Source organism: Phyllopteryx taeniolatus, chromosome 2 (assembly GCF_024500385.1).
Source record: "Phyllopteryx taeniolatus isolate TA_2022b chromosome 2, UOR_Ptae_1.2, whole genome shotgun sequence".
NCBI lineage: Eukaryota > Metazoa > Chordata > Actinopteri > Syngnathiformes > Syngnathidae > Phyllopteryx > Phyllopteryx taeniolatus.
The window spans coordinates 13129494-13146600 of NC_084503.1; the positions used below are offsets into that span (position 1 = coordinate 13129494).

Below are 17107 nucleotides of genomic sequence, written 5' to 3' on the forward strand. Positions count from 1 at the left end.
CGGGGTGGCTATGATTCTTGACATGTTGAACACCACATGCTGTGGGGAGTAAATAGTGCTGAAAGGATAGTGGAATGGTTCAACATTTGCGGATTTCTTTCGAAAGCCGGTAGTTCAATTGTATACGTGTATGTTATTTATCATTTATCAATGGGTAAATCCAATCAATTTATGCCTTTATTTTACAACTTATTAGTTATTTAAGTATGGAAACTAAACTTTAAATATAACTTAAAAGAATCATAAAATAAATTAAGTAAAAAAAAGAATATATTAAAATAGAATTTAAAAAAAAAAGAAAAGAAATCATGGCTAAAAACTTGGCACGTTTTTAGCCATGACTGTATTGTCTTGCATTGTCTAAAAAAAAATAAAATAAAAAACAATTTAAAAAAAAGACAAAATCAAATAAAAGCCAATACATTTTTTAACAAATAAATAGAAATTTAAATTCTCTCATTGTTCTAGCATTTAACAATTATAATTTTTTTTGTAATCCTAATTGACCTAAAACAGAAAATTATTTCATCTGTCCTGTCTCTTTGTTTAATATATTTTGTGCTTCTAACAATGGCACAGTCCTCATGAACAGAATCATCACAAAACATGCAGAATCAACATATTAATGACACAGAAATAAAAGCATACATTCAGGGTACTCATGGAGACTTGTACACGTTTGTACCGGCGTGATTTCCTTAATTTTATTGTGTATATATATATATATATATAAAATACTTGGGTTACAGTAACAAGGAGTCTATCTTGCAGTGTTTTTGGTCACCGCTCGGGGGTGTCCGTGTTCCATCGATGATAAGTGACCGTTTATCTGGTTATTCTCAATCTGATGATTGGGCTTCTTGTGAAAAAAACACATTACTTTTTTTCGTCGCAATCCTAAAAGACGTCCGACTCGCGGGTGTTGAATTCCTGCGATTTGTCACCGATTCTGTTCATTACCTTCATGGACAGAATTTTTGGGGGCAGCCACGGCGTTGAGAGGATCCGGTTTGGCAAAGTCAGTATTACGTACTATTACTAGGATTTCTCTGTAGTGCATACAGCAAAAAACATTTTTGAAAAAATGCTTTGATTTTGTTGCTGTGCGCACGATGTAAAGAATTAGTTGTCTCAAAGTAAAAAAAAATAATAATAAAAAAAAAAATACAAATATTAAGATTAGAGACTATAAGACTATTTCCACAGATATTTTGAAAGTATTTCAATCTAGCTAGTGTTGAGTATATCCAACAAAGCTTATCTAGCTAAGTAGAGATAGCGTTACATAGATCAATGTAAATTGTTACTTTGTTTTAAGTTGAGCAAACACCATGTTTTACAGTGTGGGGAGTGAGACGCGGTGGGGTGATGTCGTGTACAATTTCCACTGAGTTGGAATTTATAAGGCTCATGACACGTAAGGCCCGAGTTGAGTGCTGCCAGCGCTTCCTATCCTTACAAACGCACAACAATACGTAACCATACAGGGTGTGTTTTAAGCAAGAAGCAGATACCATGAATTCCACGTTGGGCTTGTAAGACTCGTCTGCCTTGCCGACTTGGAGATCCGATTTAAGGAAGAAGTGTTGATAAAAAAAAAAGTGGAGGAGTCAGATCAATGTGATCTCATTATGAATCTGAGTGGGTATCAGTACTAGCTGCGCCTTTGTCAGCGGTACCTCCTCGCCCGACAACAGTGGGGACCGCTCTGGCTTGCAAGGCTCGCTCTCGCCGTGGCGAGGGGGCGGATTGCGTGTGCGCGCCCATTGACCGTTCAAGCTAACAAGAAGGCGCTCTTTCTTCAGAAAGGAGATCGTGAAGGTGGAAGAGATTGACTAAAGCAGTGAAAAAGACGGCAACTTTCAACCATTATGTCAAATATAGTGAGACAGCGTTTAAGGAGCATTATGACATGCACTAACGCAAGTGCGACCAGATGAAATTTTTACTCGCACACACTGAAAAAAGGGGAGCATATGGGACCATTTTGGTCGCAGTCTCGAGACCTGTGAACATTTGTGGACTATGCTTAAAAGCTGGTTCAGTGTTTGTCAAAGCCACAGCTTGAATGCCAACTCAAGGGCCCAGAGATTTCAGTGAAAAAAACATTTAGATAAGTGTACTACATGAAGGTAAAATGTGTGTTTATTTTGCACTTAACTGGGCTTTTGATTTTTCAAACTGGCACATAAAGAAAGGAGAGATCAAAAGTTTGGAAGAGATGTAGGCTGCTCTGTTACATAATTGTTCTATCCTTTGAAATCTTAGACAATTTATAACAGCAACAACATCAAATGTACAAATAAGTAATAACTCATAACTACTATGTAATTATTAGTCACAACTACAAATGTTAAATTTCCCATGTCATTACTAACTAAACTTAAATGACAAATATGCACACAAAAAAAAATCTTGGTTTGAGCACATAGTTCCAGCTGTACGATGGGTTCAGCTTACTCTAACAAGCTCTCACTCTCACATTACAGTATAATACTGCTCATCGTCAGCATGGCTGTGCAGCAAGCCCCTGGGTGCTTATTCTCCTAACATAATGCAACACACAGTACCTGGGTGCTTGCACTGGGTCGTACAACAGAGGTGGTACCGCTCACATCTTGAATCTCCACTCGGCTAGATAGAACCCCAAAACACTGTGAAAACTCCTGGTAACAGATCCGCCTGGAGGTTGAACAAAAGAAGAAAGAGGTGAGAGGACACACAAAGAGCAGTGAGAGGAGGCTGGTAAACAAGGGGGCGGGGGAACGGGAATTGCAAAATAGTACACAAAGGTAACAAAAACAAAACATAGTCACAAGGGAAGAAACCGTTTTTAAATTTAATGATTGTCAAATAATTCTTACTCTTCACTGAGTCATTTCTGTCAACAAACGGAGGAAAAGCGAAAATGTACTTTGGCAGATTTGCAACAAGAACACGAATAGAAATAACAGGACCAGAAGCTGATGGTAAAATTAACCAAACCGGCAAAAATCAACTGTTCAGGACCAGAAGCTGATGGTAAAATTAACCAAACCGGCAAAAATCAACTGTTCACTCAATTCAATCTGAAACAAAGACTGACCTTGGGGATTCATAGAGAGGCACAGTACGGATGTGAAGTTTCTGAATCTCATCAATGGTACCAATGGTCAGAGTGCTGTTGTTTGCCAGAGCCAGACTGTAATCAGGGGCAGATTTGGTCAAAGATTTATTTCGTTTTAAAATGCATCTGAAATGTTTCAAACCTTGAGGTTTTGGTTGAAGTTAAAATGTACCGTAATTTCTCGTGTATAATGCGCACCCATGTTAAATACGCACCCCCAAAGTTGACCTAAAAATTCTGGAAAACCTTTCTACCAATGTATAATGCATTTTTACAATGCATCATTTTGCTTCTACCAATATGATCAAAACATTATGAATTATATGTATTTTTAATTATTAATTTTTTTAAAATAATTATTCTGAAGTTAAGCACTTTATTTGAACACTTAATTATTTTCATTTACTTGCTCTTATTTTGAAATTCACAGCCCTACCTTTATTTAGTAAATGAGAAAACACACAGTTGTGCTCATATGTTTGATGAAACGGGCAGAATTTGTAAAATGGGTACAATTCTTTAAAGAAAACGAAGGGCCAGGTGAAACATTTAATTTTATTTTAATGGGATTCAAATTAAACTGTCAAGCATTTCAGAAAAGCATTATCATTAAACAAAACATAACCATCAAGAAATTAATGATGGTTGTTTTTCTGTCATCAGTCGTATTAAAAAAAACTATTTCACAAATTCTGCCAGGGTATGTAAACTTATGAGCACAACTGTACATATATGCAGTCATATGTACCCCTGTCATATTGGAATGAAAGTGTAGGCTACACCTTGTTCATAACCTCTAGGTGGCGGTGGAATTGTAGAATGCAAGTGTACACCTCTCATAACCTCTAGGTGGCAGTGGCATATTGGAATGGACGTGTGCAGCTTTTTCATAACCTCTAGGTGGCGGTGGAATATTGGAATGAAAGTGTACTGCTTTTTCATAACCTCTAGATGGCGGCATACATTTATAAAATGTGAAGGTTTTTTTCATTTTCCCCTATACCCATGTATAATGCGCACTATTGACTTTTGACAATTTTTTTGGGGAAAAGATGCGCATTATACACGAGGAATTACGGTATAATGTTGGAATCTCCCAAGACTACGCTTGGTTGGGAAGCTTGTAGGTTTAGACTGATAAAATATCTGCGGTTCTATTAAATGCTGACCTGTCAGGATAGCCTTCTGAGTTGAGTGGGCACATATAGTTGACCTCCTTGAGGTTCACATTAGAAAACACCAGCTTGTGGTTGGAAGAATAAATGACAGTGGGCCGGTCAGAGCAGGCGAAGACATTGGAGGTGGACAGGGATCGGAAGGTTCTGAGCACTGTGGGCTGTGTGCCCAGGGTGACTTTCTTGCGCTCACTCAGGGTGCCTGCGGTGATAGAAATTGAATCACCAAGTTATCTTTTGTTTGAAATGTGGAATTTAGTTTAAGATAACCATTTAAACACTTGCAGTAAAGAAAGTTACTTTTGTGTGAAGAGAAGTTTCCAGTCAGGTAATAAACATTACTGCCAGAGGGTACAGTACTGTTCAGTTCATTATAGTACAGTTTCAAATGGTAAACCCTGATCTGGCAGATATGAATTCAACGAAGACATATCGAAGATTTGCACATGCAAAAACCCAGCACAACCAGGACTGCGTTTACCAAATGAGCTAAATTGCTGTGCAATTCATTTTGGCCACTGTGGGAGGAATACATGCAAATAGATGACTTTAACACATGAAATGTGATTTATGGCAGCACGGTGATCGACTGGTTGGCACATCTGCCTCACAGTTCAGAGGACTTGGGTTCAAATTCGGCCTCGCCAGTGTGGAGTTTAAATGTTCTCCCCGTGCCTGCGTGGGTTTTCTCCGGGTACTCCAGTTTGCATGGTAGGCTAACTGAAGACTAAATTGTCCAAAGGTGTGAATGTGAATAGTTGTTTGCTTATATGTGCCCTGCGATTGGCTGGCGACCAGTTCAGGGTGTACCCTGCCTCTCCCCCAGAGTCAGCTTTGATAGGCTCCAGCACTCCCACAACCCTAGTGAGGATAAGTGTTATGGAAAATGGATGGAAATGTCATTTTTCAAAATTGGGATGAATTGCGCTGGCTGGCTTTTTTTTCTCTTTTTCTTTTGCGCACGCAAAATGACACAGACAGGCAGCGGGGAGCATTTTTGGCTTGTGTAAACTGTTTTGAAATTCCACAACAAAGCGATTGTGGCATATCGTCTATTCAGCAATGCAATTTTGTAGCTTCTGACGTAGAGCCAGTCACAAAAAGGAGTCAAACCATGTCATCAATGACAAAACTCCTTTGAACTCTGAATTTTCCAAGCATCTGGGTTATTTCAGTACAGTGCAGTTTTCCAGGTGTTGCATAATAATAATAAATGTGTCTGAAACACTGGGTGGTAAAGGTTTCAAATAAAGGCGTGATGGATAGCCAACTGCTTTCTGTACCTGGAGTGCCAGAGGGAAAAGATCAGCAACAACAGACTTTTAAGACTTACAATCCCAATTCCAATGAAGTTGGGATGTTGTGTTAAACATAAATAAAAACAGAATACAATGATTTGCAAATATTGTTCAACCTGTATTTAATTGAATACACTACAAAGACATTTAATGTTCAAACTGATACATTTTATTGTTTTTAGCAAATAATCATTAACTTGGAATTTTATGGCCGCAACACGTTCCAAAAAAGCTGGGACAGGGTCATGTTTACCACTGTGTTACATCACCTTTTCGTAACAACATTCAATAACCGTTTGGGAACTGAGGACACTAACTGTTGAAGCTTTGTAGGTGGAATTATTTCCCATTCTTGCTTGATGTACAGCTTCAGCTGTTCAAAAGTCCAGGGTCTCCGTTGTTTTTGGAAATTGTTTAAGTCGTGTCCTCCGGACCAAAGAGGAAAAGAACCATTCGGACAGTTATGGACGCAAAGTTCAAAAGCCAGCATCTGTGATGGTACGGTGCTGTGTTAGTGCCAATGGCATGGATAACTTACACATCTCTGAAGGCACCATTAATTCTGAAAGGTACATACAGGTTTTGGAGAAACATATGCTGCCATCCAAGCGACGTTTTTTTCATGGACGCCCCTGCTTATTTCAGCAAGACAATGCCAAACCACATTCTGCATGTGTTACGACAGCGTGGCTTCGGAGTAAAATAGTGCAGTTATTAGACACCTGTCTCCCATTGAAAATGTGTGGCGCATTAGGAAGCGTACAATACGACAACGGAGACCCGGACTGTTGATCAGCTGAAGCTGTACATCAAGCAAGAATGGGAAAGAATTCCACCTACAAAGCTTCAACAATTAGTGTCCTCAGTTCCCAAATGTTTATTGAATGTCGTTAAAAGAAAAGATGATGTAACACAGTGGTAAACATGACACTGCCCCAACTTTTTGGGAACGTTTTGCAGCCATAAAATTCTAAGTTGATTATTTGCTAAAAACAATAAAGTTTATCAGTTTGAACATTCAATATATTGTCTTTGTAGTGTATTCAATTAAATATAGGTCAAACATGATTTGCAAATCATTGTATTCTGTTTTTATTTATGTTTAACACAACGTCCCAACTTCATTGGAATTGGGGTTGTATTTCTACTCTTTGGCATTTAGTTCAAGTACATGGAAAAAATAGTACACATAGTATAGTGGCAAATAGTCATTGCCATGGAGGATTCTGCCCCGACAGAGTTCGGGGTGTACCCCGCCTTTATATTTATGTGCCCTGCGATTGGCTGGCGACCAGTTCAGGGTGCACCCCGCCGAAGATAGCTGGGATAGGCTCCAGCGACCATAGTGAGGATAAGCGGTGTAGAAAATGGATGGATGATGAATCGATATTCTTAACCACCCCTAGATAACTTTATCATGATCGTGAGAAGCCAAAATTGAAATCATGATTCAAAATACATTCATCGGCCAGCCTTTCTTGTGAGTACTGTCATATTTGTCTACATGTGTCGTTCCGCCATTTGTGTTCAATATTCATTGCTTAAAAAGTTGTAAAACCGCGACTATCGATGACAACCATCAGCATGTCAATGGGATGTTTCATTATGTTAGCATTAAGCTAGCAGGCCGTTCTTAAGGTAACATAGTTTGGTTGTTTTAAATATACATGTAATTCTCTTTGTTTTACAGTAAACTTCAACTGTGAGTGGCAATAAATAGCTTGAAGCCTCTTTTGTGATTAAATGTTCACTATTTGCTAAACTGCTGCTTATTGTGAAGTGAGTTGAATTGAATTTACTGCCACCAAACAGCCCTGGCTGGTATTTCAAGATTGCACTCGCGTGTCAAAACAAAAACACAAAACAAAACAACAACAAAAAAACTATCTCAAGGCACCACTGTACACTTGTTCACCTCTTCCAATAACACTTCCAATTCTATCACTCCAAACTTAATTTTACACTTGTGGTGCGCTCCCAAATTATCCATGGTGAACACCGTTAGAGCTAAAGCGAAAAATTCTTAGATATGGCAGTCTCCATCACTTTCACAGGTTGCCAACAGTGCGCAAAATCTATTACAGGGAGTAAACGTGCAATTTAGTGCCTGCTGTTTGGGATCTTAGTAAAAGATCTCTATTTTAGACAACCAAGCACAACAAGCCCTCCAACAGCATGCAATCTGTTAGAGCAAAGATGCTATTTAGCAGTCGCTATTTGGGATCCTAGTAAATCAGGCCCTATTGACTATTTGTAGTAGATTTTTGGTAGGAGATAAATTTTCATGCATCAACCCTGTAATAAAATACATATAGATTCTCTATTTGTATTACACTAAATTGACTTTCATATAGATTTGCACATCTGCTGACTATGGACTAACACCGTGCAAAGGACATACCTGTCTGCAGATCCAGACCAAAGTAGAAGAGTGCACCGTCTCCAAGGGCACACAGCAGGTAGAAGCTGCCTTCAAAAGTGGTCATTAGGATGGAGCGAGGGATGATCTCTTGGGATGGTCAAAACAAAATGATATATCTTGTATGTTATCAGAATGAATGGGTTCACAGATCAACACCACAGTGATAAATGGCAGCAAAGATGTCTAGACTTGAAAATCAATGACAGTTATTAGCCAGGAGACATACGCTTAAAGAAACTGAATGTTTAACTAACAAAATTAACATGAAAACTCGGGGGAATATTAAACTGTTTCTGGGAGGCCTGCAAATAATTAGAAAACAATCTTTTATCTCCCTTTGAGGAATGAGTTTAATTGCACAGCTATTAACACACACACATTGAAAATATTGCGTGCTGCTGTGTATTTACGAGATATTCATCATAGATGGAACTGTAACTGGAAAGAAGAGCCCTGTTCATGATAAGAAGATGTGGTCTCCACAGACTTTTTCAAAAGTTTAACTAAAGAGGTTGTCTCCATACTGTATAATATAAATCTTAAATTATGCACTAAATGTAAAATTACTGGTGCCACCCTTGGGCATCGATGGAGAAAATCATTGCACCCTCCAGTGGTTCATAAATGTGGATTGCAGGGTATTATTCTTTGACTTGTACTTGAATTTTTATGTCCAAAGAAGGTCCATCACATAAAATGCCAATGAGGTGCCAAACTGCTCTTGGTCTATATTCAGTTGTTTGTCACAAAGCAATTTCCCTCGCCCCTGTGGTTTTACTTATGTGAAGGTTTTAGGGAGTTTATGTCTTGACTTTGAGAGTGCGTGAGCTGTAAGGAAATTTCACTTGAGTGGATTTGTAAAGTCCATTAAGGCATTATACTACTTTGACTGGGCCATGGAAATAAACTTCAGTTGACACCCACAAAGTTTACAATACTCTCTGAGAAGCCAGAAACAGCTTTTCTGTTTTCTTGCCGGTGGATCTAGCCTCCCTTTTCGCCTCACCTCCACCGAGCATTTCCTTGTGAAGGGCAGTGAAGCAGGGCAGTTTCAGTACACGGGCTGAGATGTCAGTCCAAAGCCCCACAGCGCAGAGCGGTGATTCACCACCACCTTCGCCTAGGGGTGTGATGTCAAGGCAGGCCACCTCATGTTCCATATCTGTATTGCTGAAGAAGACAAAAAGTGGTTGACGCCAGCGTTACGAACAAATAAGTGGTGATTCGTATTGACTCACGAATCCCTAAAAAAAAAAAGAAAAAAAAAATCAAAGAATAACATACTTCTTACTTTATTCTGACAACAGCCGCAATGCTGCCACTTCCGTTGTTTTACAGCCACTGCCATTTTGACTTAGTGCGCATTGTTTCTGCACATGTACGCACCGTAGCTTCATCTAAGTCTCCATAAAGTTTTTTTTTTTTTTTTTTTTTTTTAAAAAGAAAATACAAAATGATCTCTTTGCTGGGAGTCTTGTATTTAGCCTAGCTCCAGTGCGCTGCACGGATAACATGAAAGCGGCACAACGGAAGCAGAAGAGGAGCCATTGCTGGAGAATGCGACTGCGGCAGATTGAATGGGAGAAAGGTTTATCCAACACAGTATAAAAGATGACTACATCGGCTAGGTAGCCAGCAGGCTAGCTAGAAAGGTGGCAGCTTGGCCCGGGTACGCGAGGATTTATGGCACCGAGGAGCGCAAAACAGATTGTGATTTGGTAGTCATTCGTTACTGTCAATACAAATAGCGGATGAGGTTTTAGGGGGCGAGTCCAAGCACAAGTTGACATCCTTTCTGTGAATGCTGTCAATGTGGACAGAGCATAGTAAACCCAAGTGGTCATACAGTATGTGATATTCAAAGTGAGATGTTTCAGGCAAATAGGGTTGTCTAAGCGCTACCACGAAGCACCTATAAAAAGCCCTCAACCGTCATTATAGTTTCAAGAATAAAATGCTAATATACAAATTCACTTGGCTATTGGATAAGCTACCAAATTAAAGACTTTTCATTGAATACATTTTAGTTGGATTTGTTGCTAACGTGGTTACAGTGCTGAGGAAAGCACTGTTTCGTAAAAGTTGTTGTAATGTCACTCAACTTTTTATTTTAATTATTCCCAATTTGGCCTATCGTGAATTTCCCATCACACTTGCAGACATATACTTGGTGACCTATGTAGGCATTAGCGATACAACTTCTTTACTTCTGACCAGATACTGATATTGTAGCCTTGAGTTTTGGCCGATACCGATATCGATCTGATACAATATCAGAAATAATTATACAGTTTATTTTGTAGTATGGAATGTTAGAAAAGTGTTGATCAAGTGATATTACTCAGATAACAAAAATAAGCAACAGTAGGTATGACAAAAACTGACGCATGTATTATTAACCAATGGGTTACATAATGTTTTCCACTACATAAGCTTTACTTCAGCAGGTCATCCAAGTAAATTGAAAGCCACCCAAGAAGACTGGTTGGGCCACCCTTTGCAGCAACAACTGCAATCATGCTTTTGCGATAACTTGCAATGAGTCTCTCAGAGCGCTGTGGAGGAATTTTGGCCCACTCATCTTGGTAGAACTGTTCTAATGTTGTAGTGCTGCTAAGAGTGGCCCAACCAGTTATTAGGTTTAGGGGGCAATCACTTTTTCACACAGGGCCATGTAGGTTTGGATTTGTTTTGTCCCTTAATAATAAGAACCTTCATTTAAAAACTGCATTACGTGTTTACTTGTGATCTCTTTGACTAATGATGGGAAACATTTAAGTGTGACAAACATGCAAAAAAAGAAATCAGGAATTGGTCAAACACTTTTTCACACCACTGTAAGTTGCTAATTATGCATGTCAAATTGTCATACCTGATCTGTTTGAGCTCTCCAGCCAGGATCTGGAGATAGTAAAGTGCACGGCCAACAGCAAGAACCACCTGAGTGTGGTTGCAAGCAGCCACACTGATGTTTCTGCCCTGTGGCTCCTTCCATTCGCTCACTAATGCCTTGCTGTCCTGACGCACCAAGCGTACAGAGCCCGATGTGATCTGGACGTACACAAGGTTTTCCCATTTAAATGTTATTCTGCACAACACCTCTGGCAAGTGACAGAAGGGTGATAAAATATGAAGCCGCTTCAAAGAAAACGTCATTGTTTACATTTGGTTATATGCCAGGATTGCTCCTGCCTGGAAATATTTTTTCATAATTGCTTTTTACACAATCTCACATTCTTTGCTAAAAACAGCAAAGATAAAATGTGATACCTTTTCTATCCCTTCCACCCAATTTTTTTTTTTTTTTGAAACACTCAGTAATTTTCTGCAAGGTCACGTCCCAAAGTCTTTGCACTGAAATCAAAGTAAAGACTTCAGTCTCAGGGCTGTAAGCATTCCGGCATCTGCTCAATCTTATCTGGTCTGCCAAGAAAACTGAGTAGTACTTTCAAGTATTGGTATTTTTTACTTATCTGGGTTGCCACTCTTTTGAAATAAATATTTTTCCGGGAAATTATTATTATTTTTTTAAATAGACCATGATTACAATATACACAGTGTTCTTTTTATGCTCACCATACAGTCCCCTCCAAAGGTATCGGAATGGCAAGGTCAATTCCTTTGTGTTTGTTATATAATGAAGACATTTGGGTTTCAGATCAAAAGATGAATGCAAGACAAAAGTTAAGAATTTCAGCTTTTATTTCATGGTATTTCCATCTAGGTGTGTTAAACAACTCAGGACAGAGCACCTTTTGTTTGAAACCACCCACCTTTCAAGTGAGCAAAAGTACTGGAACATGTGACTGATGGGTGTGTGTAGTTGCTCAGGTGTTGCCTTTTAAATTGATTGCTTAATAATTTCAGAGTGCTTGTTTTTGGCTTTGGTTTCACCTGTGAAAAGTGCATTTGCTGTTAAGCAAACATGAAGCGCCGAGAGATGTCTGTGGGAGAAAAGCAAACCATTTTGAAGCTGAGAGAAGAAGGAAAATCGATCAGAGCTATTGTACAAACATTGGGCATAGCCAATACAACAATTTGGAATGTACTGGTGTACTGAGCAACCAACATCGAATAGGTCAGCAAAGGGTATCAACAGCAGTTGATGACAGTAACGTGAGAGTTGTGAAGAAACACTCAAACACAACAGTCAGTGACATCACTGCCAACCTTCACAGGCATGGGTGAAGCCATCACAATCCACTGTTCCAAGTAGACTTTGAGAGAAGAAATATACAGGCCGTACCACAAGATGCAAACCACTCATCAGCAAAAAGAATGGGAAGGCCAGATTTGATTTTGCAAAGTAGTACAGATAGGAGCCACAAAAGGTTTTCAAACAAAGTTTTATGGACTGATGAGACCAAGATGAACCTCTCCCAAAGTGATGGAAAGGCCAAAGTATGGAGAAAGAAAGGATCTGCTTATGATCTAAAACACACAAGCTCATCTGTGAAGCATGGTAGCGGTAATGTCATGGCTTGAGCTTGCATGGCTGCTTCTGGAACAGGCTCACTTGTCTTTATTGATGATATATCAAATCCAAGATGGCGCCTACCAGTGTGGTCGCCTCGGTAATGCGCTCTCGAGTATTGTTTTTGTTTTTTTCGTTCGTCTTTGGAGACATTACACGACTCACCTACACAAGGGGAGACTTGGCTACTCCGGACTTTCTTTCACCAACTTTCGCAAATCCGGTCAGTTTTTTCCCCCCGAGTTACTTACCAGGGCGGCGTCCGCGGTTTTCGGCGCATGGAGACGGAAACGGCGCCACAGAGGGAAGCGAGCCGGCATTCAGGTGAAACTCAGCAAGAGAGGACTCAGATTGGCGTTCCCGTCGATCCACCTCGCGAATGTACGCTTCCTACCCAACAAAATGGACGAGCTTCATGACCCCCTGCAGTTTGCCTACCAAGCGAACAGGTCTGCGGATGATGCAGTCAACATGGGACTGCACTTCATCCTAGAACACCTCGACAGTGCAGGGAACTACGCGAGGATCCTGTTCGTGGACTTCAGCTCAGCGTTCAACACCATCATCCCTGAACTCCTTTCATCCAAGCTTCTCCAGCTCAGCATCTCACCTGCCATCTGCCAGTGGATTTACAGCTTTCTGACGGGCAGGACACAGCAGGTAAGGCTGGGGGAGGCCACCTCATCCACACGCAGCATCAGCACTGGGGCGCCCCAAGGTTGTGTCCTCTCTCCGCTGCTCTTCTCTCTCTACACGAACGACTGCACCTCAGAGCACCTGACTGTCAAACTCCTGAAGTTTCCAGATGACACCACTGTCATCGGCCTCATCAAGGACGATGACGAGTCTGCATATCGACAGGAAGCGGAGCGGCTGGAGCTGTGGTGCGGCCGACACAACCTGGAGCTGAACATGCTCAAGACTGTAGAGATGATTGTGGACTTCAGGAGACATCCTTCGCCACAGCTGCCCCTCACGTTGTCCAGCTGCCTTGTGTCAACCGTCGAGACCTTCAAGTTCCTGGGAATTACAGTCTCTCAGGACCTGAAGTGGGCGACCAACAACAACTCCGTCCTCAAAAAGGCCCAGCAGAGGATGTACTTCCTGCGGCTTCTGAGAAAGCACGGCCTGCCACCGGAGCTGCTGAAGCAGTTCTACACAGCGGTCATCGAATCAGTCCTGTGTTCTTCCATCAAAGTCCGGTTTGGTGCTGCTACAAAAAAGGACAAACTCCGACTGCAACGGACAATCAAAACTGCTCAAAGGATTGTCGGTACCCCCCTACCCACTCTTGAGGACTTGCACGCTGCCAGAACTAAGACAAGAGCGTGCAAAATCCTCTCGGACCCTCCGCATTCCGGTCACCAGCTCTTCCAGCGCCTTCCCTCAGGTAGGCGCTACCGATCAATGCAAACTAGAACTAGCAGACATTCCAACAGCTTCTTCCCTCTTGCAATCAACTTCTTAAACAGCTAACCTACAATTCCATTGCAACATGCTGGCAATTTTTTGACTTGAGTTCGTTGTCACATTTCGTGCACTCACTGTAGTTGTCTCGCCACGCTGCACTATTTGCATATCTGTTGTTGACCAATACTGGCCATTCATGCCAGAGTAGCATCTGCCCCATTTGCACACTGATTGAGGAGTCACTCGTCACTTTAAACCGCATACACTCCTTGAAGTCTCGGCGCCCTTTGCACAATGGACATTGCACCGGACTATTGCAATATTAGTCATTCGAACTGCTCTAAGTGCTAGAGGACTCCATCTTTTTGCACAATTGTCAAAAAATTTTTTTACTGACATTACCAGATAACTAGCAACCCTTTACTGCTCAGTGACTGTTTTTTTTTGTCAATGTCTTTATGTCTCAAAAGTGTTCTCTGTCAATTGACTGTCTTGTCGTACTAGAGCGGCTCCAACTACCGGAGACAAATTCCTGTTTTGGACATACTTGGCAAATATAGATGATTCTGATTCTGATGTAACTCATGATGGTAGCAGCAGAATGAATTCTCAAGTCTACAAAACCATTTTGTCTGGCAATTTACAGAAAAATGCATCCAAACTAATTGGGAGAAGCTTCATCATGCAACAAGACAATGACCCAAAACACACTGCCAACGCTACAAAGGACTTCATCAGGGGTAAAAAGTGGAACGTCTTAGACTGGCCAAGTCAATCACTGGACCTTAACCCAATCAAGCATGCATGTTACCTCCTGAAGAGCAGACTGAAGGGAGAAACCCCCACAAACAAACATGAACTGAAAGAGGCTGCAGTAAAGTCCTGGAAAAGCATTTCAAATGAAGAATGTCTGAATGAAGAACAGTCTGGTGAAGTCAATGGGTCGCAGGGTTGATGCAGTTATTGCAAGTATGGGTTATGCCACCAAATATTAAATGTTATTCACTTTAAGTTAATTTAATAATATCTGTTACAATACTTTTGCTCACTTGTGTGGTTTCAGATGGCACGGTAGACGACTGGTTAGAGCGTCAGCCTCACAGTCCTGAGGACCAGGGTTCAATCCCTGGCCCCGCCTGTGTGGAGTTTGCATGTTCTCCCCGTGCCTGCGTGGGTTTTCTCCAGGCACTCCGGTTTCCTCCCACATCCCAAAAACATGCATGAATTGGAGACTCTAAATTGCCCGTAGGTGTGAATGTGAGTGCGAATGGTTGTTTATTTGTATGTGCCCTGCGATTGGCTGGCAACCAGTTCAGGGTGTACCCCGCCTCCTGCCCGATGATAGCTGGGATAGGCTCCAGCACGCCCGCGACCCTAGTGAGGAGAAGCGGCTCAGAAAATGGATGGATGGATGGATGGATGTGTGGTTTCAAACAAAAGGTGCTGTGTCCTGAGTTGTTTAACACACCTAGATGTAAATACAATGAAATAAAAGCTGCAATTTTAGCTGATTATTTATTGACAATAGACTGAAGATCCATTTTCAGTCCCATATTGAAAAGGCAGGGAGAACCTGAAATCATGTCTAAAACTTGACATTTAAACAACAAGCATGATCTATATCATCTAAGAGTTACATCCTTGTAAGCCTGCCCACATCTACCATTTATGTTTGGCTTATGAGTAAAACCGTTTATTTAACTATAAATGTGCAAACTGAGACATTTCTGCATTAGCAGACTGTAGGAAATAAGGCTCCAACATCAATTTTAGCCAAACAGGGCACAATCTGGTCAAATGGGCCGATGTCTGGTACACACATTTAATGTGGAAGCCTATTTGGATACCAACCTGAATGAGCTGCTGGTGCGCAACATTGCCACAGTAAAACGTCTGCTGATTGTCTACGAAGCCTGGAAGTTCTGTCTCCTCAACCTCCTCGCCACTCAGCATCAGCACACTAAGAGAAAACACACAATTAAAATCAGAAAGGAATTTTAATTTGCACCGCATGTATCTGATATGCTCAAAAGCAATCGCTCACCGTGTTTGACCTACGAAAGACAGCACCAGCATGTCATCAGTCTCTCTTCCTGTCTCCGAGCGGAGAGGCCACAAACCTGGAAGGCAATTAATGAGAAAAGTTATTAGCTCAATCAATATACTAATGAGGGATGTATAATATCCAGCAAGTGTCAAAACAATTTTTCCTTTTTTTCCCCCCAAAGGTTCACATTTTAAAAAAACGTTGGAAATCCCTTTCAGAGTGCCACTGGTTGGTTAAGTGAATAACTGTCTCATGCTGAGGCAGGATGCAGCAGTAAATAATTTTATGGCAAAATTGATCAATAAACATCTAAAACCTTACAAGTGCAAGCAACCCTTATAAGCCTATGTGGCTCATTTAAGCGTTACAGCAATGACCTGACAAAGAACGTAATTCCCTGGGACTAACATGTCTCCCATCATTAACATGTGACAGCCAAATTGACACTTGGCATGTGAGCAACTGTACTATGTACTGTGTTGTACTAGAAAAAACATACAACCCCAATTCCAGTGAAGTTGGGGGATTGTGTTAAACAAATAAAAACAGAATACAATGATTTGCAAATCATTTTCAACCTATATTTAATTGAATACACTACAAAGACAAGATATTTAATGTTCAAACGGATAAACTTTGTTTTTAGCAAATAATCATTAACTTAATTAATTAATTAATATTATTAATTAATAATTTTATGGCTGCAACACGTTCCAAAAAAGCTGGGACAGGTGGCAAAAGACTGAGAATGTTGAGGAATAATCAACAAACACCTGTTTGTACCATCCCACAGGTAAACAGGCTCATTGGGAACAGGTGGGTGCCATGATTGGGTATAAAAGGAGCTTCCCTGAATTGCTCAGTCATTCACAAGAAAAGATGGTGCGAGGTCCACCTCTCTGTGAACCAGTGTGTGAGAAAAGTAGTCGAACAGTTTAAAGACAATGTTCCTCAGTTGTATAATTGCAAGGGATTTCATCATCTACGGTCCATAATATTATCAAAAGGTTCAGAGAATCTGGAGAATTCACTGCATGTAAGCGGCAAGGCCGAAAACCAACATTGGAATGCCCGTGACCTTCGATCCTTCTGCATCAAGAACCGACATCAATGTGTAAAGGATATCACCACATGGGCTCAGGAACACTTCAGAAAACCAATGTCTGTAAATACAG

The 17107-nt window shown here is 40.8% G+C and overlaps 1 protein-coding gene across 2 annotated transcripts in view; it reads right to left on the reverse strand.

Annotated features, from left to right (window-relative positions):
• The window catches only part of ddb1 (damage-specific DNA binding protein 1), a 53373-nt gene that overhangs the window by 16417 nt on the left and 19849 nt on the right, over positions 1-17107 (reverse strand). For both annotated transcript variants that reach the window (XM_061761468.1, XM_061761460.1), the window contains exons 11-18: positions 15930-16005; positions 15737-15845; positions 10874-11052; positions 9008-9171; positions 7981-8088; positions 4276-4483; positions 3086-3181; positions 2571-2682 (exon numbers count right to left, since the gene is read on the reverse strand). In XM_061761468.1, coding sequence (XP_061617452.1) covers positions 2571-2682; positions 3086-3181; positions 4276-4483; positions 7981-8088; positions 9008-9171; positions 10874-11052; positions 15737-15845; positions 15930-16005 — 1052 coding nt within the window. The remainder of the gene's footprint in view (positions 1-2570; positions 2683-3085; positions 3182-4275; positions 4484-7980; positions 8089-9007; positions 9172-10873; positions 11053-15736; positions 15846-15929; positions 16006-17107) is intronic.